At 39.7% G+C, this 26,172-nt stretch overlaps 1 protein-coding gene across 2 annotated transcripts in view; it reads right to left on the bottom strand.

Moving 5' to 3' along the window:
- Npc1 (NPC intracellular cholesterol transporter 1) overlaps positions 1-16,400 on the bottom strand; it is a 49,023-nt gene extending 32,623 nt beyond the window's left edge. For both annotated transcript variants that reach the window (XM_040274356.2, XM_005329038.3), the window contains exons 1-4: positions 16,201-16,400; positions 4,790-4,912; positions 3,762-3,868; positions 1,741-1,916 (exon numbers count right to left, since the gene is read on the bottom strand). In XM_040274356.2, coding sequence (XP_040130290.2) covers positions 1,741-1,916; positions 3,762-3,868; positions 4,790-4,912; positions 16,201-16,284 — 490 coding nt within the window. In that variant the 5' untranslated portion in view covers positions 16,285-16,400. The remainder of the gene's footprint in view (positions 1-1,740; positions 1,917-3,761; positions 3,869-4,789; positions 4,913-16,200) is intronic.
- Positions 16,401-26,172: the final 9,772 nt, after the last annotated feature.

Raw genomic sequence — 26,172 nt, 5'->3', positions numbered from 1 at the left:
TTCCTCACTGTTAAGTTTTAAGAGTTTTCTGTATACTCTAATAGCTCTTAAATCAAATATGCCTCTTGCAAATATTTGTTCCCAGTCTGTGATTTGTCTTCTTCTCATTCTCTGGATGTCTCCAATTTTCATGATCAATGAGAATGCTATAATGGATGTTCATAACTATATGGGCCTTCCTGTTCATATGTATTAAGAATTTCTGTTAGGTGGGCCTCTATAAGTGGAATTTCTACAGTATGGGTGTGTTTATCCATCTTCAACTTCACCAGGTAATGCAAAATTGTTTTCAAACATTTGCGCCAGCTTTTGGTTATTGAGAGGTGCAATTTATTAACACATCATTATCATTAAATTTTTAATTTGTGACAATCTGATAATGTATGAATGGTGTTTCACTATTTTAATCAGTGTCTCATGGATTGATCCAGACATGAATTGTTTATATTCATAAACATTCTCATTGTGGTTTCTGCTTTTTCTCTTTTTGAAAATCTTTCTTTACCTTAAAGTCATGAAGATATTCTGTATTTGCTTCTAAAACTTTCCAAGGCTAGGATTTTTAATTTATACAGTAGATTTTTTTGTATATGCCAAAAAATGAGATGAATATAATGTTTTATCACCCCATTTATCAACAAGATCCCATTCCCCTCAATGATTTGCAATGATGTACCTGTTATATATAAATTTTCCATGTATGCATGTTTTTATTTCTATACAGAATGATCTCTCTTCACTCAGGCTGCCTTTATGTCACATCTTTTGGAAGCCTGATTCCTAGTTACCATAATTTTTTGTGTTTTTTTTTTTGTAATTAGAATCTTTTTTCTATTAAACTTATTCTTGTATTTTTAATTGGTCATTATGATAGCTTTTTATATTTGTGACAATTGGATAAAGTATGAATGGTGGTTCACTATTTTAATTGGCATTTCATGGATTGATCCAGACATGATCAATGTTCTAAGTTACTCCTATAGTCAATAACTTTGCTAATAATTCTATTATTTTTTAGACTGTTCTTTGACACTTTTTGTTTACCTATGTCTAATTTGCTATTTATCTTTTAATCCATTCCAATGATCACTGCTCCCTCATTAGATCCACTTGATTCTATTTCTAATTTGTTCATTCCTTTTCTGCAGTTACTTATTCTTCTTAAAATTCTTTCATTTTCCACAAACAGAGGGTCTCTTTGGATTGTTCTATGATCTCTAGCGGGGGGGCGGGGGGGGGGGCGGGGGGGGCGGCATTCCTATTTGTGATACTGTTTACTTTCCCTTGTGTCTCAGAGTCAAAACTTCTTTTCCTCATCAACTACTTCTATCCATCTATTTCCTCCTAAGTCTTGCAGTAATTCATGATATTAAACATTTCACATCTGCTAGAATCAACATTCTAATGCTTATTAAAATGTACACAAATTTGCATATTCTAAAATTTTCCATACAGGAGCTTAAGGCTAGGGAAGGGGTTAAAGCCAATGCTTTAAAGAGGTGGTTTTGTTGGTTGTAGCCCAAGTCCTAGGATACAAACAAGAAATGATTCTGAGTTCAAGGCCAATGGAACTGGAAATTGTGATCAATGTTTAGTGGTATCTACGTCTTTTCATTTCTATTTAGTGCTGAATATCATTCCACATCTGAATAGATCCACACAGTTGACAGAATAACAAAAAGAACAGCTTGATGCTCTGCCCTCATGCTAGCTAAAAGGGGAATAATTAATTTTACTTACCATTGGCAAAACTCTGTCCAACATAGTATTGTAATTCTTTGACATTCGTTTTTGTCTGGTTTGTCATAGGATCAATGTAGTCTTCAGTTTCTGTAACATTCAGAAACTGACTCTGATGAGGGCTACATGTCAGCTCACAAAACAGGTTCATTAGGTTATAAAAACAGGATGGGCATCTAGAGAAAAAATAAATTACATTTTGCATGATCTCACAGATAGGGCCAGCAAAATTATGATTTAAAAATAATAAAGAATTTTAAAAATTTACTGCAAAGGGACAAATGAACATATTAAAACCAAAAATTCTTCAATTAAAACCTCATGTTAAAATGAGTAACTTTTAAAACTATCCCCTCCCCAACTGCTGTAATTGCTATATTTACTTTGCTCAGATGTAATTTCAAAAAGAGAAAGATGCTTTTATGAATTCTGTGCTTTTGTAATTTAGAGACATCTTTCTTTGTCCTAGAGCTGTGACAGTTCTGATTAAGAACAAAAGGGGAAAAAAATGAGCTTTCACATTAGAATTTTCACCGTATAACTTACTGAAAGGCTTTCTTCCAAGCCTTGGGTAATCCCAGGCCTTCCCAAAACACAGCAGGATCCCCTCCATGACTTGTGAAAACAAAAGGGACAGCCATGGTGTTCTCTGGCTGCATACATTAGAGAAGCACAAGGGACAGCTGACTGATGCCCTTTGGGTTCAAAGCTTAAGCTCCTAAACTGACTTGTTATGTGGCACAAGGGCTCTCTCCCTTTGGTGCATTCTCACCACACAACTGAGATTATTTTCTAGACTGATCCAGCGCTAGTGATCACACATGACACAGAATGAGGAAGGTGTAACCCAGCCTTCAAAAGCCTCTGCTCCAGTGAAGCAGATATACGCACACAGATTCTTTTTCAGGAAACCTTTGCTTTCCCAAACTAGAAACTTTAATCACACTACCCTGATAAGAATCACAATTGGGGTGTACAGATTTCTACAAATCTCTTGCCGTGTTATTTCATTTGATCATGAATTTCAACAGCAGATTCCATATGTCAGGTTATTTTTCTTATTTGCTGTTATTAACAAAGCTTTGGTACCTCTGGAGAAAATCTTAGCTATCTGTTGATGTTCATGAATGGGTGCTAAATAAATGTTTTGACTGAATGACGAAGGGTTCAATCGAGCTCCATCAATGTCCAGCAGCCTTCCGTAAGATATAGTGGCCCAAACAGACTCCCAGCTTTTGATATTGTATTATACGATGTCCTGGGAGAACAAATGAATGATGGTTTTCCATTCTGTACTGTAACTTCTGATAAGAAGCAGGGTTCCATAGTGGAAGCTGGCTTATGCCCTGCCACTTGCAGTGATAACTGCAGAGAGCATTTCCCCCTCTTTATATTTGCTCCCCATCCATCTCAGTGTGCTAAGGTCTGAAAAATTGACAAAGATAACACAATCTTGCTTGTTCTTCTGCCCATCTGAAAATTGCTAGATAGGCCTATAGAGAAGAACACCTATTACGCAATCCTCTTTCATTGGCCTGGGTCATGAAGAACAGATGGAACAGAAAACGAACTTTGACAAAACTGGCCAACTATGCCAGAACAAACTGAACAGTGACCCAAGGCCAGCCTAGTGAGGACCTGAAGCATATCATTTCACCACAGTAAAAGGCAAAACGACATGCAAAGCAGGGGAGGTGAGGAGAGGGAAATGATTAGAAGACTGCACAGGTGAGGGACCTGAGCAGGACTACGGGGAACCTCTCTTCTCAGGGTGCACAGAAACTCGAATCTGAAAGAAGTAGCCTACTATGCAGAGCCAGGGCATCTCAGAGGAAACCAAGTCACAACTGTGGATGTAACTGGGAAGAGAACCAAGTCTATCATGATTATTACTTTCTCTATTTCTTAGAAGTCATCAAAACAGAACATACCAAAACTCTGACTTTACAAGCAGACCCTAACATTACTGATTAACAAGTAGCTAAAACCCCCTGGCTCTGTTTGCCTGGTGGTCAACCTACCTGGACAGAAACTGCAGAGGCAGCTGCAGGTTGTCTTTCAGAGTCTGAAGCTGCTGAACATCACAACAGAGACTGACATTGTCGAAGAAGAATCCAGGACAGAGTTCCTTTCAGAAGACAGAGTACAGATATGAGAGTAGCAGTTAGGGTAAGGATGCCATTCCTCTAGAGAGAAAACAGCTCTGCTCACGTAAACCTTTTCAGTGCCTGAGGATAAGGCAAGCATTGGAGAAATTCTTGCAGAATTCTCTTGAAAGGCCATCAAATATACTATTCATAAACTAGGGACTCACAGGTAGAGGCGGTAGAGACATTTCTAATTTAGTTTTTATTTGGAAGCTCTGTCTCTCCCCCTGATAGTCATTTTACCTCTTCCTACCTTTTTTTATTTAAGTTCAACCAGAGTGCTATTTATGATTTCCATTAGTCACTCCAGGGAAAGTCAAAACTTTTACTAATTCTGATGAAAGGAATAAGTAAGCAGAGATCTCCTACCATGTCAATTTGACTTTTTATTACGTAAGCCTCTAAAAATCAGTCTTTCCACCCCGATTTTCCAAGTCCTTTTCCAATACCCTTGTGCATGCAGGATGGTAAAAATGACAACAAAGCAAAACCCTGGCGACAGCCAAACTTCACATGCTCAGGGGAACACAGAGAAATCACTAAAATATACAGGGAAAGAGGAAGTCAGAGCTTCTTAGTGGCAGTCTGTTCAAGTCCTGGGATCTAGGAACCAAAAAGTCAAGTTCTAATATATTTTGCAGAAGTTTCAAAGAGTAGCATTTGAGGACTAAGGTCAGTCTCTAAATAGTAACCTGCTATTGGGAAACTATGAGAGGTAGAAAGTCAGTGCCTGAAAAATTAAACCTCTGTAGTTAGCTTATCTTCTCTACACTGTGCATTACAGGTTAGAATCTGGGATAAGATTTAGGCCTATTAGTTTCACCTCTACCCACACTGTGCTGCAAGGTTTAATTACAGAGGATCTTGTGATCAGCATTTTGTACGGCTAACAAGGAACTTACCTGCACTAAGTCATACCCATCTTTTGGCAGTGGTTTTGGTGGCCCGGAATACCTGCAATTGTATCTCTTATCTCCAGATGCAATTCCACACTCTCCATACCAAACGCAGGACTGTAAAAACACCTACAGAAATTAACACAAGACTAGGTATAACTGGGGTCTAATGGAAAACATATTTTCAACAATAAAAAGTGCTCATTCAAGCACCATTATTAGAATCTGTCAATGCTACCTGCAAAAGGAAGTGAAAGCAAGAGGCACTTATTAAACATTTTGAGAAACAGTAATAGAAATAGACCAAATGGGGGGGCTGAGGTTGTAGCTCAGTGGCAGAGCACTCGCTTGCCTAGCATGTGAGAGGCACTGGGTTCGATCCTTAGCACCATACACAAATAAAATAAAGGCATTCTGTCCATTTACAACTACAAAAAAATAAAAAATAAATAGATCAAATGACCCAAATGGATTTGTCAAGTCAATAAAGTAGGTCATGGAAATTAATTACATGATTTCAACTTTCTGCTTATTTAAGAGAAGTTACAGTTCCCTATAAAAATCACTAAGAACCACAGGATAGAGTAAGTTAGCAATTACTGAGACACTACTTTTGCACATCTGCTCAAGGAACTACTAAGTTTTAAAGAATGAAGGATATTCCCACATATATTTAGGTTAAGTACTCCATAAATAACCTGAAGAACAAAACCATAAACATCAATGAGCAAGGTAGGAGCAAGAATGAATATTATATCCTTGAGATTTATGTAGAAAGCAAGGAATGCACCTGTTAACTCCAAGGAAAATCACCTAAGCACTCTTAAAAAAAATTTTTTTTAAATCTCTTGCAAAAAGATTTCTCAAGAGTCACTCATATTCCCCATGTGAGAGTCACAAGGCTGTCAGAAAATTCATAAGTGGGGAGGGTTTAGAATGAATCAGCACCCTGTTCCAAGGACACTGCCCAAAGCAACCTGACTCTTGGTATCACAATGAACTCAGACAGTCACAGAGGACCCAGGGAGCCAGAGCCACTGGCTTGTAACTGTCTGTGCCTTAGTGAAAAACGAGAGACCAAGAAGCAAAACTACAGTCCCGAAAATGCCTGGGAGAAAGTCATTTAAAAAGATCTCAATAGAAGCAACAGCAGAGTCCTCTCTAGTGACAGCGGCACATGTCCTACACACATGCAACAAGCTAAAGTGAGTCTGCTGCTGGTCCCCAGTGTCAAGACAGAATCCCAGAACAGAACAGTCCCAGAAGCCCTGAAACATCAGAGAGAGGAAAAAAAAAAAAAAAAAAAAAACAAGCAGGAGGTAGGGGTGTGCATGTTTGGGGGAATGCAAGGAGTCAATATAATTGAGTTGTCCACTCAATTCAACCTTCAGATATTCTAAAATAAAAATTACCACTTACCACTTATCCCTCTGCTTGACTCATTAAAAGTCATATGTTGGGCCACAGGGACGGAAATTATACAAATGAGGAAGTGGTGAGCCTTCAACGAAGCTCCTGTACCAATCCTTAGTCAAGAAGTTGCATAATTCCACCAACATTTTTATATAAGAAGATCCCCAATTGTTATCCTCAAAAACCTAGAGAATCTAAAGAAAGTGTTGCAATTCTAGGTTTCCAATAAAAGATCACTGCCCATCTAACCAAAGCTTGAAAAAGTGAAAGCTGATGACAGAGATGGAATGAACTGTTGATAATTACATACAATTTAAATACAAGGGATCCCTCCCAAGACCTCAGGGAATTCTCCACTGAGTGGCTGGCCAAACAGGTCTCAGGTCAGGGCCATTCAACTGGTCAACCACAGGAGCAGAAGTGACAGTGTTAAAGGGAAAATTCCTTAGACCAATTGAATTTAGGAGAGTTTATTTGGGCAGGACAAAACAAAACCAATTCAACACATCTTGGCAGCTCCCAGAACCAGAGCAGGTTCCAGGAACGCCAACAAACAATGTGATCAGACACATTTATGGAAAAACCCAAGTGAAACAATCTGCTACTGCTTTACCAACCAGTCAAACGGTTACTGCTTAATTAGTTAACTGGTTTGAGGACCTCCTATAACCAACCAGAACTGCAATTAAACTTTAGATTGCTTTGGTTTACTGGGCCTAGTATAGGTGCCCAGTCCAAATCCATGACCTCCCACAAATTTTAGTAAAAAACAGGAACCTAGTCAACAAATCCAGTCCCAGCATGGCAAACAGAATGGGTGTCTGGAGCCTAAGTTTCCCTTCCTCAGCACTTAGTGCTACAAAGGCAAATCAAGATGACCCAATGCTGTTTAGCTTCCTTTTTACCAAGATCATCTTTTATGTCATTTATTTTGAAGCAAAGTGCTGTTTCTACCCATCTGGTGGAAGAGGAAAGGGGAAGGCATGGAGTGATCAGGAGGCATGCGATCAGCAGCTCTAGGTTCTGATCCAAAGAACTAATGATCTGGTCAATAAACTTCATGGCACTTGGGACCCCATCTGGGGCAGATTACTTAAAACCACACTGAATAGAAATTCCCTTTCCTGTGAAATGAAGTTCATTATCTCCGCTTATCTCAGAGGTTTAGCATGCTGATGAGAGATCATATATGTGTATATAACAAGTACTTAGTAAACTAACAAGGCAAGTTACAATTAAAGGTAAAGACATAATGTCTTCCAACTGTCTGGAACCTCTTTACTAAGGTTCTAAAGATCTGAACAGAATAAAACACCTGAGGTATTTTTGGATCCAGGAAATTTGGGCTTGAATAAACTCTTCGGTTTACTTCTCACAAAGCCATCCTGCCTATAGCAAGCCCTAAGTCAGTGGACCCCAAAGTACTGACAAGGTGCTCACTATGTTCCGGACACTGTTTTATATCAGCCCAATGAATCCTAACAATAGTTTGATGTGGGGGATGATATAATGGAGGGAGCACTGAAACACTAAGAACTTCTCTAATATCACACAGGTAGTGGCCAAATCAGGTTTCAAACAAGAGCATTCTGGCTCCAGAAACAGACTCTCCATGGTGGATCTGGGCAGACAGGGCTGGGACAAGCTCATCTCTGTGACCCATGAAGATTCTAGTTGGCATCCAAGCAATTGGTCTTTCAGTCTTGAAATCACCAGTGTGGCGGGCAGTTTGGATTTTATTGACAAACAGTGTGGATGTACCTTAAGATCCCTTAGGACTCTCATAGCAGCACATGCTAACACTAAGATTAAGGTATACTTGTACAGTGCACATACTTCCTTTTTAAATGAAGCATCTAATTTCCAAACTTAAAGCTGGATTCACTATGATACAAGAACCCTGATTTTACATCCAATTGTATTCTCATGGGGAAGGAAGTATCAGGTCTAATATCAAAATAAAATCCACCAACATTTGAGTACCAAAGCCAAAATGTGCATTTACTTAACATGTGAACTGACTTCCGGAGATGGATGGCAGTGATAGCTACACATAACGTGATATACTCAGCATCACAGAACAGGGTTAAAAATGGAAATTTTACATTATGTTTATTTTACAGAACACACATCAAAAGAACCATGTGCTCAGATGTCCTTCACCATATAAAAGGAAAGCCCAAGGCTGGGGTTGTGGCTTAGTGGTAGAGCGCTTGCCTAGCATGTGTGAAGCACTGGGTTCCATCCTTAGCACCACATAAAAATGGATAAATAAAATGAAGGTATTAAAAAAAAAAAAGAAAGCCCAGTGGCAAGAACTGCAGTACCCACATTCTCAATTACCATTCTGAGGTTAAAAGTGAAAAAGGTGTCAGATTAAATAAGATGAAGAACTATGGGCATGAGTGTCATAGCACATACCCAGTCCTGTTAGAGCTTGGTTTATGTACCAGGAGGGTCTTTCTTTTTCCTTTTTTTATTTATATATGACATCGGAGTGCATTACAATTCTTATTACACATATTTCTTAGTCTGTTTTCTGTTATTGTAAGAGAATATTTGAAACCAGGTAACTTTAAATAAACAAATTTATTTGGCTCATAGTTTTGGAGGCTTAGAAGTTCAAGATCCAGGGGCTGCATTTGATGAAGACCTTTCTGCTGCATCATTCCACACGGTGGAAAGCAAAGGGCAAGAGAAGGCACTCAAGAGGGAAGGAAGCTGAACCCCTCAATTTGTTAGGAACCCTCTCGTGATAACCCACGCCTGCAATAATGGCATTAATGTACTCAGGAGGCAGAACCCTCGTGACCTAATTCTTTCAAAGGTCCAGCGCCTCTCAGTGCTGCACTGGGGATTGTTTCCCAACACATTTTGGGGAACACATTCAAACCATAGTCAGGTTTCAGTCCAAAGAATAATTATTCTTCCCAGTTCATCTTGTGGTCATGTGATCTTAAAGGGCTCTTTATAGCCATTAGAATTACCTTACTTAAGCATTTAAAAATTTTTGCCAAGTCCTAAAATATTTTTTAAAGTAGCAGACTTTATTTACAAATAAATATACATTCATCAAAAATATCCACACATCACAGGTGTGTATAGAATAACACTGAAAATCCTCTGTCCTCTTACCCTACTCCTCAGATTTAACTAGTGCTAATTTATTAGAGTTAGGTCTTCCTGGCAGAAGACCTAATTTAATTTCTCCCTATAGGTACATATAAATAAATATACACATCCAAACATATACAAGTGTGGGGACATACAAAAAAAAATAATAAACAAATAAATCTCTACTACCTCCCAGATTGGCTTTTGCTCTATCTGAATTGTACTTATCCAGATCCGGAAGGCCAAACTCCAGTCCTTATCCCCAACCCCAGAAAAACAAGCCTACCCATTGTTTCCTCCACAGGTTTCATTCTTACCCATCCTGGAACGCCCTCCCTAATTATGCCTTCTTAGGAGCCTCTCCCAAGGCTCATTTCCTCCACGCTGACTCCTTGCACCTGGTCCTAATCTGGTGTTCCCGAAGTAAAGCAAGGCTGTCCTTGAACAGAAGCAGCACTGGGCCGAGAGCCTGGAGCACAGAGCATCTGCCATTATCCTGTCGGGAGAACACAGATGTTCTCTGCCAGAGTTCTGGTGTGCCCATTTCTGCCGATAAACATTACTTTAGATGAGCCAAACAATAAGGAGCTGAGGCCCGGGAGCCTTAAGGTCTCTGTGGCAAATACTCAACCCTTGGAGTTCAAAGCTCAAATGCAACTACAGACAAGAGGTAAATGAGTGGGTGTGGGTGCGACCCAATAAAACTTTACTCACAAAAAACAGGCTCAGTCTAGGCCAGTTTTCTGGCACCTGTGCTAAAATCAAGCAGAATTTATATTTGTGAGAATCACAAGAGTATTTTCTTGTTTTTGTCTTAGCTTCCTTGTGAGGCCACAAAATCATAAAGGGCAAATCTCAGGTGTAATATTCCTTTGAAATTTCCTGTAGCCTTGTAGCTGATGTTCATGGATTCAGAAACCACCAAACTTGCAGTGAGTTGAGGGAATTCAACTGGCTTATATAAGAAGTTCAGAAGTGAGAACTGCTGGTCATTTTGGTGTCGACTCAGAATCTGGGCATTACAAGGCTAGAGAGTCTACTTTTAAAGGTTAGCTCCTGTGGACATTTCACAACATGCTCCAGGGTTTAATTACTAGGTATATGACTGGGCAGGAAAGCCTCTTTAACAGTCAGAAGGACATTTCAGGAAAGGTTAAAAAAATAAAAAGCCTCTTCTGCCATTTGTGAGCAACTAAAGCCATTGTTAAACCCAATTCTAATAGGTGCTCCATGAGCATGCATTATCACACGAATAAACTCTGAACACTAGTAGAGATGCTAATATTCCAGGCTGCCTTTAGTAAAATTTTACTGCAGCCTTACTCACATGCAATCAATGAGGGAAACCCAACTGCAAGCCAGGCACAGAGTTAAGTGACTTCTATTTATTGTCTCATTTCTTTCTTTTTTTTTAGTTGTAGTTGGACATAATACCTTTGTTTTATTTATTTTTATGCAGTGCTGAGGATAGAACCCAGGGCCCTGCACACACTAGGCAAGCATTCTACCGCTGAGCCACAACCCCAGCCCCTTGTCTCATTTATTTCTCAACAACAGAGTGGGAGTATTTTATAGGCAAGGAAACTAAGGCTCAGAGAGGATACTCTGAGGTCATATGGCTCATATGATGATGAGACATGATTTTCAAAGCTCAGTTAAGTGTTCTCCACCCATCTCCCTCATCCTTCCTCACTCCTCTTGCTCATTTCACTGTTCAAACTCCAATCCAGTTTGGGCTCTGATGTAGCCTCAGAATTTGAAAATGGACCAGAGACAGACTGTCCAATCTACCATGATCCTACACAGGCGTTCGTTCTTCATGAACTTGTTCACTTGCAGAAATAATGACTATAATTCATGTCTCATTAAAATACCTGTCAAGTAATGACTCACTTCCTCAGAACCATTGGCATCCCTCTGCCCCAGGTCAGCATCCGACCATTCCACCACAATTAAGAGGGCAGGGCTGGGTTCCCCCTGCTGCTGCTGTCCAGGATAGGTAAAGCCAATGGCAGAACCTGGGGACACACCCAGCTCAAGCTCCTGGAAGGAGGTAAGGTGACTGCTAGTTAACTCCACTGCCCACTGCCCCTCTAGGAGCAGGGACACAGACCTGGCCAGTCAGGACAAGGCAGGATGACGGGTGGAAGGAGTAGAATGGAGAATCCTGCCCAGAGATTACACTGGCTGCTATTTTCTTTGGAGTCAGGAAAGCAGACCAAACAAATAGGCAGAAGCTTTGAGGTGGAGGCCAGGCTGGTTTGACTTCTATTGATGGAAGTCTCTGATAACTGTTTAATGGCCAATCTGGCATGAACACATCCATATAACAAAGGTTAATCTGTCTGCACCAGACTTGCCTGTCTATAGGTGTTTCAGTCACGTTTCTAGAGTTAAGTTCAGCTTGTCCAAGTCTTCCTTTTACAGATAATCCCTTTAGTTTGGTATTTAACTCATCCAATGTCACACTGCTAATTGCTATTAGACACTTCTGAGCTCTAGTAACCCCAAATTTGAAAAATAACCCAAAAGCCACAGTACTACAAAACCATGAAAATGGGTGTCAGTACATGGTCTGTGCAGATTATTATGGAATGTTCACACAATGTGGCAACAGGGCCATGGGTCAGACCAGCAGGCTAATTCCATCTCTAGTTTACTACCAATTACTGGAAGAAGCCAAACTGGAGATAGGCATAGGCCTTGAATGAGATGCTTTATTGGCCAAATGAAACATCTGCTGAATAGCCATTCAATTTAGCTTGTTAAACATAAGTAATCAGGTAGCAATATTCTGAATTTGAATAAATCAGAGAACAAATCAGAAGACAGTAGTTCAGGCTCTCAGTCTGCCATTCATGAACCATGTAACCTTAGCACAAATATGAGCTATAATGTCCACTGTATCTACAAACAAGAAAAACAGTCATAATATCTTAAAGGAGTTGTGTGAGACAAAGTAAGAACAGATATGTGACAGCAATGGAGCACTATGCAAAAATTAGGTAGCTATTTTTTGTCTTCAATTTTGTGTAATCTAGAATAGACTCCCTGCCAATTTTTAACAGGTTTATGAAGATGATTAAGATACCATGAAATTCACCCTTTTCAAGTGTTCGATGATTTTTAATGAGCAATGAAGTAACTTCCCCTCATTTTCTTTAAAATTTTTTTTTAACTTTAGGGGTTTTTTCCATAATATTGGTACATATTTATGGAACACAGTAATACTTTGATACATGTATATAACATACAATGATCAAATCAGGGTAATCAGCATTTCCTCAAACATGAATCATTTCTAGGTACTGCTTCCTCCATTTTCCTCTGTTTCCTCTTGTCCGCCTGGTGTATGTCAATTTACTCTTCAAAACAGAACTTAAAAATGAACTCCTTTGGGCCTCATCCTTATTTCAGGACTTCCCTTTATATATATTTTTATTCCTGCTCTTCTCCTCATTAACTAAGAACAAGAAAGGGACAACAAATAACATTAAAACACAGCATTTTAAAGTATTTGGACTACTTTCCAAATGGGTAATTCTTTCTTTTTTTTTTTGCATCCTATATTGTACCCAGAGCCCCTAAAGGAAATTAGAGTTCCTCAAAGGAAGAGACAGTAACAAGATGAAGAATAAAATTTTAAAGCATCTCTCAAATCCTCTCAACAATACAAGTGCATCAGAGAGTTTTTACTTCTTCTTCTGATTCTTTTTTTTTTTTAATTGCCAAAGCAAATGTTCCAAGAAAGCTCAAGACAAAGGAAAAGCTGCCTATCCAGTTGATCACTTCCATCACCAGAAACCAATTGCAAATTCAATTCTGATGGCCAAGAACTTTAGAGAGAAGGTATCCTAGCTGCAGAGTAGGATGCAAACATCGTGGATCATGTAATGTAGCACACTGACTGGGGCACAATTCCAATAGCTAACAGTTTAATCTTGTTGGAGAACTGATGCCCTTCACAGAGCTGTGGGTGACAAGGTGGAAAGGAGCACCTGAGATCTGAGATCAGATTAGAGATGGCCTAATCCAGGCTTCCCTGTAAGTAATATGCTGTGCGTAAAACACTGCATCCCTTTCACAAGTGAAGGCTGAGGAAGGGTTACCCAGGAGAGAGAGATCATACTGTCTTCATGATCAGAGGGATTCTTTGTTCTGAGTCATAGAACAAACATGGAGAAATACAAAGACCCATTCAGCAAATCCTTTTCTCTCTACCCACTTGCTAAAATTTCTTTAAAAAAAAAAAAAATCTCTTTTTTCCTCTTGAAGACTTAGGCTAATGAGACTTCTAATCACCCCAATAGTCAAAGACTAGGGGAGACTGCGCAAGATTACCCACATTCACTTCAATTTCAAATGGTTGTTCCATCCCACTCCAGGTCTAAAGAGGAACCCATTTCACCTCTCTTCAGGAAAGGTCACTTCAATGCTTAATTTCTCTCAGCCCTCACTTGAGTTTAAAGACCCTCAAGAAAAAAGCTTATTAAAAATTACACTCAGGGGCTGAGGTTGTGGCTCAGTGGCAGAGTGCTTGCCTTGCATATGTGAGGCATTTGGTTCGATCCTCAGCACCACATAAAAATAAATAAACGAAATAAAGATATCGTGTCCATCTATAACTAAAAAAATTACACTCAGGAGAGTGTAAAAAATTACACTCAGGAGAGTGTAATTTTCTCAAAACCGCTTGCATTATTTTGGTAACCACAATGTTTTAAAATCATTTGGTTTAGTAATGTTATTTCATCATTTATAAATAGTAAAAATTAAGAAAAGCAAAAATCTCCTTGAAATGTATTCCAAACCTTACAAAGAATAATTAGTGTAATTCCAAGAGAAGCTGATTAGTGCTCAGATGAAAACCTGAAGAGTGGTTATCATTGGTATGATTTCTAAAAGCAGATACCCCCTCCCCCAATCTGTCTAGCTTCCCCCATCTGTCAGGTGCAGTGAAAATTTCTAGACTGGAGGGAGTTAAATTTAAAAATAGCAATAGGAGTGTTTTTTGTTAAGATCTGCAGACCTTGAAAAGGCTTCCAGGAATTTTGCAAGAGATTCACAATCTTTGATCTATTCCAATTGCCCTAGAGGGGAGGCACCCATCAGGGCCATTAGCCTTGAGGTAAAAGGACTGCAGACCTGGGTGTATGCCTGTAATCCCAGTGGCTCTGGAGGCTGAAGCAGGAGGATCCCAAGTTTGAAGCCAACCTTAGCAATTTAGTGAGGCCCTAAGCAACTTAGTGAGACCCTGTTTCAAAATAAAAAATAAAAAGATTTGGGGATGTGGCTCAGTGGTGAAGCACCCTGGGCTCAATCCCTAGTACTAAGATAACCAAAACTCACCCACCAACCAACCAAACAAACAAACAAAAATCAAACCCAGAAAACAAACGAACAAAAGGAATGCAGAGATAAATTAAAGCTACTTAATAATGTGAAGCCCGCTGATTAGGTCCTGATCTATGGAAACTGAGTAGCTATATTTTCTCTAGGGCTATTGAGAAACTGCTGTTTCTTGAGCTTTTACAGGGTTTAGGCATAGTGATGAGATCTCTCCAAATATTTTGGTATTTAATAATTCCAATAACTCTATAAAGTATTATTTATCTTTAGAAGATTTTAGGGCCTGAGAGTAAAATGCCTAAAGCCACAGAGCTGGTGGCTGATTCAACTCCTGAACCTCAACCCTATCCCAAACTGTTCCTCCGAAATCTGTTTTCACTTTGGATTCATCCTGATACCCTGATATTAGATGTGGGCTCTTCCACAAGCCCACAGAGCTGGGGATTGCACACTTACACACACACACACACACACACACACACACACACACACACTTCTGGAGGAAGCAGCTCCTTTTCAGGCTCTTGGGCCCTTACTGGATCAGCATCACCTATACCCTTCTGAGCACTACACAGAAGTTTAAAGAATAGATTTTTCACAGAACCCCTTAATCTGCTCTTCCCACAGATTCACCACTCCCTTAGCTAATGACCCACCTATTTGAGGGGAGTTAGTGGGCACAGAATTCCCAGAGGGCCACTCTTTCATCCTGATCTGATTTCATTAACACCCGAGTCCTTAGGTATTTCCCCCATTCCCCATGGTTTTAAAAGAGAAAACTGTAGACACACAAAGAGCAGTGAGGGGCCAATGCCCAAGGCTACTAAACCAAGTAGAAGGCGACCCAGGGAGTCAGGACACAGTTCAGGACCATTCTGTCACTAGCTAATTGTGACAAGGGGAAATTCAACTACCCACTTCTGGGCCTCAGTTTCCTGAAATGTTAAAGAGGAGGGGATAAGTAGCAAGCTGCACCCCTTAGAAGATCAAGCTGACTACATTACATAAAGTACTCAAGTTTGTTTCAATTTGGTGCTTCATGAATTTCCATTCTTCACCTCCCCTTACACTTCCATTCTCAGGAGAGAAAAGGAAATAAAGTGGCTGGATCTTCTAAACAAATTTACACAGAGTTCATGTGTATATAGAATTAGAAAAAAAGATCAAGTCCCGATCGATCCCTCTTCACCCACCGTTCCTGTCCCCCCTTCCCTCAGACCCCATCTTAAATGGAGAAACTAGATGACCACAGTTGAAATGATCTCTAAATAGGTCAAACAAGCAAGCCCCCAGCTGCCACCCTCCTCCAGACCACAGGGAAGAGTGTGGCTGGAGCCAGGAGACGTGGAGGAGCCTCCGGGGACTGCACCCACAGACCAAGTTCCCTAGGCCCTGCCGGTCCGCGCCCCCTAGTCTCCCACGTCCTGGGTCCCCCGCCTCGGGGGAGCGTCCGCCAAACCCGCGGCTCTGCCTGCTATCTCCCGGACTCGCGGCCGGGCCACGTCCCCTACAGTGTGCCGGGGTCGCCGGCCGCCGCTCACCTGCGCAGGACAGAGCAGCAGCAGGAAGAAGCACAGGGCTGGACCGCGCGCGCTCATGCTGCGGCCACGCGGGGCTGCGCACATCTGCTAGGGTCCGGATCGCTCCGTAGAGCGATCACTTCCCGGGGCTGTTTCAGGACCAGCGCCTGACAAGGGAGGGAGCAGGCGCGGGTGGCTGCAGGCAGCGCGCGCAGGTCAGGAAGGAAAGAGGCGTCGTCGGCTCCTCCCTTTCTGGGAGGTGCTGCTACCGCCCCAGCGCGCTCAGGGGCGGGGCCTAGAGGGGCGTGACTTGGGGTCCGGGGCGGGGTCGGGCTCTGACAGTGCCACGACAGCCGGAGATCTCTCCTAGGTCCGGTACAGTCTTTCTCATCCTGCGGCCTCTGCGTGCGCAACGTTGGGTTGGGGACTCCCGGACCTGGGCAGCTGAGCTTTTGGAATCCAGTCTGGGAGGATATTTCTAGAATCGTGTCAACAGTATCTGGCTTTGATGCTTTGTTTCCTTTTTGTCACCCTTATTTTCCACCTGAGTTGGAGAGGGTGGCGAGGTTTTAGCAAAAGAGAATACTTGGAGACAATTTTCCCAATGAAGACCCCATTCCTCAGTGCAGTATATATTTATCTCGGCCCCCAAAACTGAGCAATTCTTCTCCCGAACCCAGTTACCCAAAAGGAATTCGTGCCTGGGAACCATCTAGCAAAACTCGGGCGGTGACGCGGTGGCCTGATGGTGTTGTGATCCTAGAGCGCAGGGGGCGGAGCGCGGAGCTGGGTGGTGCGCCTCAGCCAATCTACTTGTTTATGGTGCACGCAGACCACGTTCGGGAAAGCGCTGGAACCGCACCACCTGCTGGCGGAGCCTCGCCTCGCAGTAAACCAATGGGAGAGAGAAAATGCAGAGAATGATTCTGAGGGGAAGACCAAGAGTGTATTCTAAGTTTTAGATGAAGTCAAGCAACACACACACACACACACACACACACACACACATACACACACAATCACCTTCGTTTTTGAGCCATGCCCTCATTATATATTTTTTTTGCTCAGCACTTATTTTTATTGCATGATTTTCTCTGTTATCATTTTCTCTCAAACTTCAATTATTCAGATCACTAAAATGCATCAGTCATTACCATTTTGAAGTTAAAATGGAAGTAAGGATCTCTTTCCCAATAGTGGAAGTCCATTTACAGTGAAAAAATTATCATGTGTAGCAATGACCAAACTCTATGTAGGTAGCATGATAAAGGTGACCTTCCCATCCTTACCCTACAAAGCACTATTTCAATTACCATCTTTCCTCCCTTCCTCCTTAGTCCTGAGATGTCCACCTGGCTGGCCTGGCAGTGAAACTGTAGATTTCCTCTGGACCTTTAGCCCTAGATCTTCCATGAGGACCTCCTGGCTCTCATCCAGCTCAGTGCTCTCCCACTCCCCAGATACTGGCTTCTGGTGGGTGACTGATGATAAAATGTAAGTATGCTATAAAATATATAAATACTTATAAATATGATGATAAATATGCTTTCATGCAAGGAGTCTCAAAGGGTGGTCACAAGACCACCACAGCAGCATTATCTGAAAACTTGGTAGAAATGCAAATTCTCAAGTCTTCCTGGGGGGGGAAGGGGCACGCATGTTTTAGCAAACTCTCCCTGTGTTTCCATTGTACAATTAGATTCTCAGCTTCCTGCTGACTATATTCCCTGGATTCTGGTGGGTTAATTACACTTCCACTATTAGTAAACTACTCATGAAAACAAAACAAAATCACCTTTACTAAATAATTGACTTGGGAAAAGGCAATTTCAAGTTCCAGGAGACACATTTCTAGACTGGGCAGGAACTTTGATGCTCCACAAATTATGTCCACCATTCACTAAAACAGTAACAAAAACATCTGATAGACACCCCCTCGCCTCCCCCAGGCCTCAATCTATTATACATCTTCAAACAATGTTCAACAGCCCAGAAAATATTTTAAAATAAAGTATCATATATCTAGGAGAAATAGTTGTGCGGTATTTTTGTTTGGTTGATAAAATAATCTGCACTCATGGTGGAGACTGAAAAACGCACAAAAGTTTAGAGACAACAAAAAATCACTTATAATTCCTTTGATGGATAGTTCATGTTATTGTGGTGTATGAAATTTTTTTGACATAGTTGAGATCCTAAAAGAAACTTGTTTGCTTAACCCATTTTGACTCCTCATTCCAAATATGCAACATCTATAAAAAACTTAAATTGAGCAACAAATATACTGGTAACTAAAATAGTGTTTGAATACCTTTTGTGTTTTCAGAGTTGAAAACTTGTGACTTAATGGGTTAATGAATATTTAGTACCACTACCTTAAGCACCATTCAATGTGGATCTCAGAATAAAGGAAAAAACAAGAAGGAAAATATAATTATTGGACATATGCATTTTTATAAATGTGCAAAAACATCCTTTAGAATAATTCTATGTAGTTAAAAATCTGTATGTGAATATAATATACAGACTTTTAAAACAATGGGAACATATTGAACATGGTTTTCATCTTGTATTTTAGCTACTTTTGTAACTTCTACTTTTAATAGCCGTATATTTTAATACATGTGTACAAAACATCTGAAGTTAAATTTCTATGACTTCTATGGGCCAGTTGCAGAATAGCATTGAAGTGAATAAAATTCAAATCACCAACTAACAAGTATTTCAAAACAACTCATTTTCTGTACTTGGATTTCTGGTACATGTGAAGATTTGTGTGCTCCTAGTAATAACCCATAAATTTACCTTTTCTTTTTCTACACTTTCTCACATTCCTGAGCTTCTCTGGATTCCACAAAACCTTGCATCTGTCTGTGCCTTCCACTTTCTCATGGTACTCCATCACAAAAATCTAAAAACTGTGAACATTTATTTCCCTTTGGGGGGAGAGAGGGAAAAGTTGACCCAAGACAAAATTATGTTTAGCAGGCAGATGGAAGAGGAATATTGAAATATTCATTTTGATCCATTACACAATTCACTTAATAAATCTCCTATTAGACATTGAGTTTGATATTTGCTATAAGAAACAATGATGCAATGAACAGCTTTGTACCTAAGTATTTGCAATAATCTACAAACATAGTGTTGGGAGGTTTTTTTATAGGTATCAAAGGAAATGTAAATTTAAATTTTGATTACTATCAAATTGCTTTCCAAAGAGACTGAAGTTTATACATTTGCCAACAACATATGCAAGTGCCCGATTCCCTACCCGCTTGCCAACACTTTGCTATTCAAATAGGTGAAACATAAAATCTGTGACTTGTAAATCTGTAATTTGTTCTCTTTTTTCTTTTCTTTTCTTTCTTTTTTTTTTTTTTTTTGTAGTGAGTGTGGAACCCAGGGTCTTGTGCATGCTAGGCAAGCCTCTATCACTAAGCAATTTCTAAGCCCAATTTTATTTTTTATTTAAAAAAATGTTAGAATGCCTTCGTTTGTATTTAACTGTAAATGAGAATAAGACTCTCTTTTAAAATTGTTGATGGATCTTTATTTTAATCATTTATTCATATGCGGGCTGAGAATGGAACTCAGTGCCTCACACGTGCCAGGCAAGCGCTCTACCACTGAGTCCCAGCCCCAGCCCAAGACTCTTTTCTTATGTATTGTGATTTTCTTTCTTTTTCTGTGCCTTTTACTTTGTATCAGATTATTTTCTTTTTAAATTATTTAAAAATATTTTTATTAAGAATTAGCCTGTTGGTCTATAATATGTGTTGCAGATACACTTACTATTTTATTAGTTTTCAGGGTTATAAAAATTATTCCATGTTTTCCTGTAAACTTTTAATCATTTCATGCAAATAATGATCTACCTGGAGTTATTCACTATAAGGAATCACATAAAGATACAACTCTAGGCTGGGGGTGTAGCTCAGTAGTTGTGTTTAGCATGCTCAAGGCCCTGGGCTCGATCCCTAGCACAGCCAAAAATAAGCAAACAAACAAACAAATAAACAAACAAACAAACAAACAAACAAATAAATAAATAAATAAAATTAGCTTTCCTCTTTCCCCTAAGACAATGAATATGGATACCTGCTTTTCTTTTCCTTTTCCTTCTCCTCCTCCTCCTCCTCCTCCTCCTTCTCCTCCTCCTCCCCCTCCCCTTCCCCCTCCCCCTCCCCCTCCCCCTCCTCCTCCTTCTTCTTCTTTGCTGGGAATCAACCCAAGAGCCTGTGCATTCTACACAAGTGATTTTCCACCAAGCTAAACTTCTACCCCATACCTGTTTTTTTAAGGTCATCGTTGGTTTTGGGTTGCCAAATCCAATAACAATTATTTTGTTCTCATCTCACTTAACTAGTAGCATTCCACATGGTTGATCACACTCTCCTCTGTGAAACATATTCTTCCTTAAGTCTTTCTTGGGTCGACTCATTGGCTAAATATTGACAATATCTTATCTTCTAGACAAGTTATGATTTGAGAAATATAATCACGTTAATAGAGTTTTATTACAACAAAGCAAATTTGATTTTTTTTCTAAAATAAAGCCTTTTCCCACCTGCAGCTGATTTGGAAACTTCTAAGTATATAGTGATTCAAGTTGGTGAAGAAAAACAAGAATTCCTAACTACTGCACAGATTACATGATTGCCTACTTTTTAACTTGAAGCCTAAATTTCATAATAGGAAATGAAGATAAAGTTGTGTCTTTGTGGGTAACAGGATGCAATAGATCTTACTTGGTGATATCTGAGGCTGCTATTAATAGACCTAGACTCTCTTTACCTTGGTTACTCTTTTCTCACCTTTTCCTCTTGTCTTCTGTAGCAAAATACCATAGATTGTGTGGCTTAATGTATTTTACTGCATAATTGTCACGTAACATAACTGTTTTTTCAGTCCAAAGATTAGTTTATAACTTTTCATCAAGTAATCATCTCATGGTATGATTTTGTTTGTCACATCCTTAAAAGATAAACAGAATCTCTGGTCTAATTCCTAGGTCCTTGATCCACTTTGAGTTGAGTTTTGTGCAGGGTGAGAGATAAGAGTTCAATTTCATTTTACTACATATGGATTTCCAGTTTTCCCAGCACTATTTGTTGAAGAGGCTATCTTTTCTCCAACGGATATCTATGGTGCCTTGGTCTAGTATGAGACAACTTTATTTATGTGCATTTGTCTCTGTGTCTTCTATTCTGTTCTATTGATTTGCATGTCTGCTTTTGTACCAATACCATGCTGTTTTTGTTACCATAGCTCTGTAGTATAATTTAAAGTCTGGTATTGTGATGCCTCCTTCATCACTTTTTTAGCCAAGGATTGCTTTGGCTATTCTGGGCCTCTTATTTTTCCAGATAAACTTCATGGACTATTTTTTCTATTTCTATGAAGAACAACATTGGAATTTTAATAGAAATTGTGTTAAATCTGTATAGCATTTTGGTAGTATGACCATTTTGACAATATTAATTCTGCCTATCCAAGAATATGAGAAATCTTTCCATCTTCTGAGGTCTTCTTTAATTTCTTTCTTTAGTGTTCTGTAGTTTTCATTGGAGAGGTCTTTCACTTCTTTTATGAGATTGATTCCCAAGTTTTTATTTTATTTTTTTGAGGCTATTTTGAATGGGATAGTTTTCCTTATTTCCCTTTCAGCTGATATGTCAATGGTGTGAGACTCTATGATTACTAGAAGACAAAGTAGGCCCAACTCCCCATCTTGTAGGTTTAGGAACCAACTTCCCCAAAAAGACTCCTAATGCCAAGAAGTAACTTTAAGAAACAATGAATTGGATTGTATCACACTAAAAAGCTTCTCCACTGCAAAGCAAAGAATCAAGAATGTAAAGAGAGAGCCTAGGGAGTGGGAGAAAAATCTTTACCACCTGTACCTCAGATAGAGCATTAATCGCCAGGATATATAAATAACTCAAAATACTTAACACTGAAAAAACCCAAAGAACTCAACCAATAAATGGGCAAAGGAATTGAACAGACACTTCATAGAAGAAGAAATACAATTGAACAACAAATATATGAAAAATGTTCAACATCTCTAGCAATTAGAGAAATGCCAATTAAAACTACACTGATATTTCATCTCACTCAGATGAAATGTAATTGTCAGAATGGCAATTATCAAGAACAAGTAACAATAAGTGTTGATGAGGATGTGGGGAGATAAGATACTCTTATACATTGCGGGTGGGACTGCAAATTGGTGCAACCACTATGGAAAGCAGTAGGGGATTCCTTAGAAAACTTGGAATTGAACCACCATTTGACCCAGTTATCCCGCTCCTTGATTTATACCCAAAGGACTTAAAATCAGTATACTACATTGAAGCAGCCACATCAATATTTACAGCTACTAAATTCACAATAGCCAAGCTGTGGAACCAACCTAGGTGCCCTTCAACAGATGAATGGATAAAGAAAATGTGGTATAAATACACAATGGACTATTACTTAGCCATAAAGAAGAATTAAATTATGGCATTTGCTGGTAAATGAATGGAACTGGAGACTATCATGCTAAGTAAAATAAGACAATACCAAAAACCTGATTTTTGACTGAATGTTCTCTCTGATATGTGGATGATAATCTACAACGAGAGGGTGGGGAGGGGAAGAATAGAAGCTCATAGGATTAGACAAAAGGGAATGAAGAGATGGGAGAGGGGAGGGGAATGGGAAGGATGATAGAATTAATCAGACATAATCTTCCTACCCTTGTATTTGAATACATGACCAAGGTAACTCCATATCATGTACCACTACAAGAATAAAATCCTAATTAGAACAAGTTATACTTCATGTATGTATAATATGCCAAAATACATTCTGTATCTAATAAAACAAATAAAAAGGGGAAAAAATGGTAAACAGAGTAGCCACGTATTCACCAGGGGAGTATGGGTAGTAAGCATTTGTCTTCTCAAGCACTGGGAGCCAGGGGTCCAGAGTTGTGAATGCACATGCTGGATTTCCTGAGATTTAAATGCTTTGTTTAGAGGCTGCAGTTCTAATGGTAAACAAATCTTCTGTGAGTGACCCTGAGGATGGCAGGTCAATTGACGAAACCAGTAACAGTGTGCAGAATCTCTGGACACAGAAGATTAAATTTTGTAAATTCATACTTCCCAACACTGTTATAAGTTTTCTCAAGTGTAGTATTTTGACTACAATACACAAATCACACTGATGTATTAACTTTTTTCAGACCAGAAAAACATTCACTAACTGTCATGAAAAAGTCATGTGCATGAATATGGACTACTCAACTTTAATGAATATTCATAAGTATTCTGTGCATCCTAATTTTGCACCAAAGACTATTTAGTAATGAATCCATCTAAAGTAGTACCAGCACATTTAAAAAAAAAAAACACACAATGGTCACACCTCACATTTTTTGCCAAAAAAAAAAAATAGGCATAAAATCTGTGACAATCATGTGGTGAAATGGTAAACAACAGAAATGAATGTCTTTCTCACAGTTCTATAAGCAGGAAGGTCAAGGTCAAGGTCCTAGATGATTTGATTCCTGTGAATGCTCTTTCTTGCTTGTAGATGTCTGACTTCTCACTGTATCCTCACAGTTTTTTTTTCAACTTATCATATACTTACATTAATTACTGCATAACAAATTATCTCAAAATCCAGTAGGTCAAAAGAACAAATACTCAGGCCAGGCATGGTTGCCTATGTGTGTAATCCCAGCGTCTCAGGAAGCTGAGGCAGGAGGATTGCAAGTTTGGGACCAGCCTGGGCAACTTGGAGATCCTGTCTCAAAATAAAAAGTAAAAAGAGCTGGAGATGTACCTCAGTGGTAGAGTGCTCTTGGGTTCAATCCTCAGTATTGTTTAAAAAAAAATTAAAGTTAGGGATTGGAGTGGTTCTGAGTGATGATGCCCCATGGTTTCTGTGACAAAGCTGTGGTCAAGATGTTGGCTCAGGCTTCTGTCATCTGAACCCTTGATGAGGCTGGAAGAGCTGCTTCTAAGGTGCAGTAGGCTGGAGACCTGGCATCTTCTCTGTGTGGGCCTCTTTTAGGCTGATTGAATATCCTCCAGACATGGCTGTTGGCTTCCTCTAGAAAGAGGGATCGAAGAGACAGCACAGCAAAGCCACAGGCTTTCATGTTCTAGCCTCAAAAGTGACGTGCTATCACTTCTGCCATATTTTGGTGGGCATACAGACCAGTCCTGATCCCAGGCAGGAAAGAGACTATACAAGGATAAGAATATTAGAGGAGAGGAACATTGGGGCCATTCCATTCACGTAGCCAATACCCAAGGGAAAGTTTAGCACTCTAGAAAGTTCATTCATGCCCTTTCTCAATTAATATCATCACTAGCTTCTAACCCAGAAGTAACCACTACTCTGACTTCTATCACTATAGATTGTTGTGTCCTGTTCTTGAACTTCGTGTAAATGGAATTATAGCCTTTTGTATCTGGCTGCTTTCACTCATTATGTCGGAAGCTCGTCCACATTGTTTGTGGCAGTAACTCATCCTTTTTTATTACTGAGTAGTATTCCAAGGTGTAAAATATCGGGTCATTTCTTGTTGTTAGGAGCTTTCTCGAACATGTCTTACATTCAACATGTAGTCTCGAATCATTTGGGTTCTGCAATAAGACCTTTAAAGTTCCTTGTTTAAGCAAACTGCATTTTTACACTCATCCTCATTTAAAACAGCTTATGCCTACAGTAACTCATGACCTTCAGGCCGATGGTTATGACTGACTCAGAAATGAGGCATTGCTGATCAGACTTATGGTAAAAATATTATTCACCATAGTAAAGATGGTTGAGTCAGTGGTTGACCCAGTCATGGGATCCACTCAGGACGCCATCAGGGTGGGGAAAACTTGCAGTTTAGCAGTCAGGGTTTCAAATCAGCATTCCCTTCTCTAGAAGATTCTATCACACAGTTTTCTTTGCTGGGGTGATTTTTGGTCATATCTTTTCTAAAACAGGGAATCTGACTCCTTTAAACTCAAAGCTTTCTTTTTAAGATGATTTTTAAAATTTTAACAGCAGCAAAATAGGAACAATAACAGTATTTCCCTGGTTAAATACTAGTGAGGGAGGGGAAAACTAGTCAGGGGAAGTCACTCTTTCTGTTGACAGAGATAAAGCTGACAAGGAAATGAGAACTAATCTTTAAATAACTTCCTATAGTTGTTAACGCATAACCTCACTCATTCATATTTTAAGATTGCCTTAAAGTACTGCTAAAAATAAGGGTAAAGGGATCAGGAAAAGATCATAAGACTTTCCAACTCACTAATTACATACATTTTTAATGAAGGGCTGAGGATAGTCAGGGAGTCCGGAGAAGGTCTCTCTCTGTGTTATTGGTTTACCCCATGGTGCTCAGTAGGTTAAGCAGAGTCAAGAGGCAGGCTGGGGCCTGGGTGTGGAGTTAATTCCAGTGACTCGGGAGGTTGAGACAGGAGGATTGCAAGTTTGAGGCCCGCCTAGGCACCTTAGTGAGACCCTGTCTCAAAATGAAAAATAAAAGAAGTCTGGGGAGGTGGCTCAGTGGTAGAATGCCCCTACGTTAATCCCCAATACAGGGGGGAAAAAAAAAAAAGAAAGAAAAGGAAAAGAAAAAATGGCAGAGGCAGGCCAGCTGGGCTGGAGAATGTAGAATTAATTTTTCTAATTTTGCCCATAGAACATATATCTTAGTATGTTTTGTATTCCTGTAACAGAATACATGAGACTGGGTGTTTTATAAAGAAAAGAGGCTTATTGCATTCCCAATTTTGGAGGCTGAAAGTCCTGGGTCAAGATGCCAAGAACAGAGAGTAGCATATGTGGATGAGGTCACATGGCAAAAGAGTCTTCTCATCTGAAGATGAGCCAGGCTCACTTTTTTTTTTTTTTTTTTAACAGTGCTAGGAGTCAAACTCAGGGTCAAAAACCTACTCATGCTTAATGCACTGAAGAGTTGCTCAAAATTTA

The sequence above is a fragment of the Ictidomys tridecemlineatus genome, chromosome 13, assembly GCF_052094955.1.
Source record: "Ictidomys tridecemlineatus isolate mIctTri1 chromosome 13, mIctTri1.hap1, whole genome shotgun sequence".
Classification (NCBI taxonomy): Eukaryota; Metazoa; Chordata; class Mammalia; order Rodentia; family Sciuridae; genus Ictidomys; species Ictidomys tridecemlineatus.
This window is presented reverse-complemented; position numbering and strand designations above follow the sequence as displayed.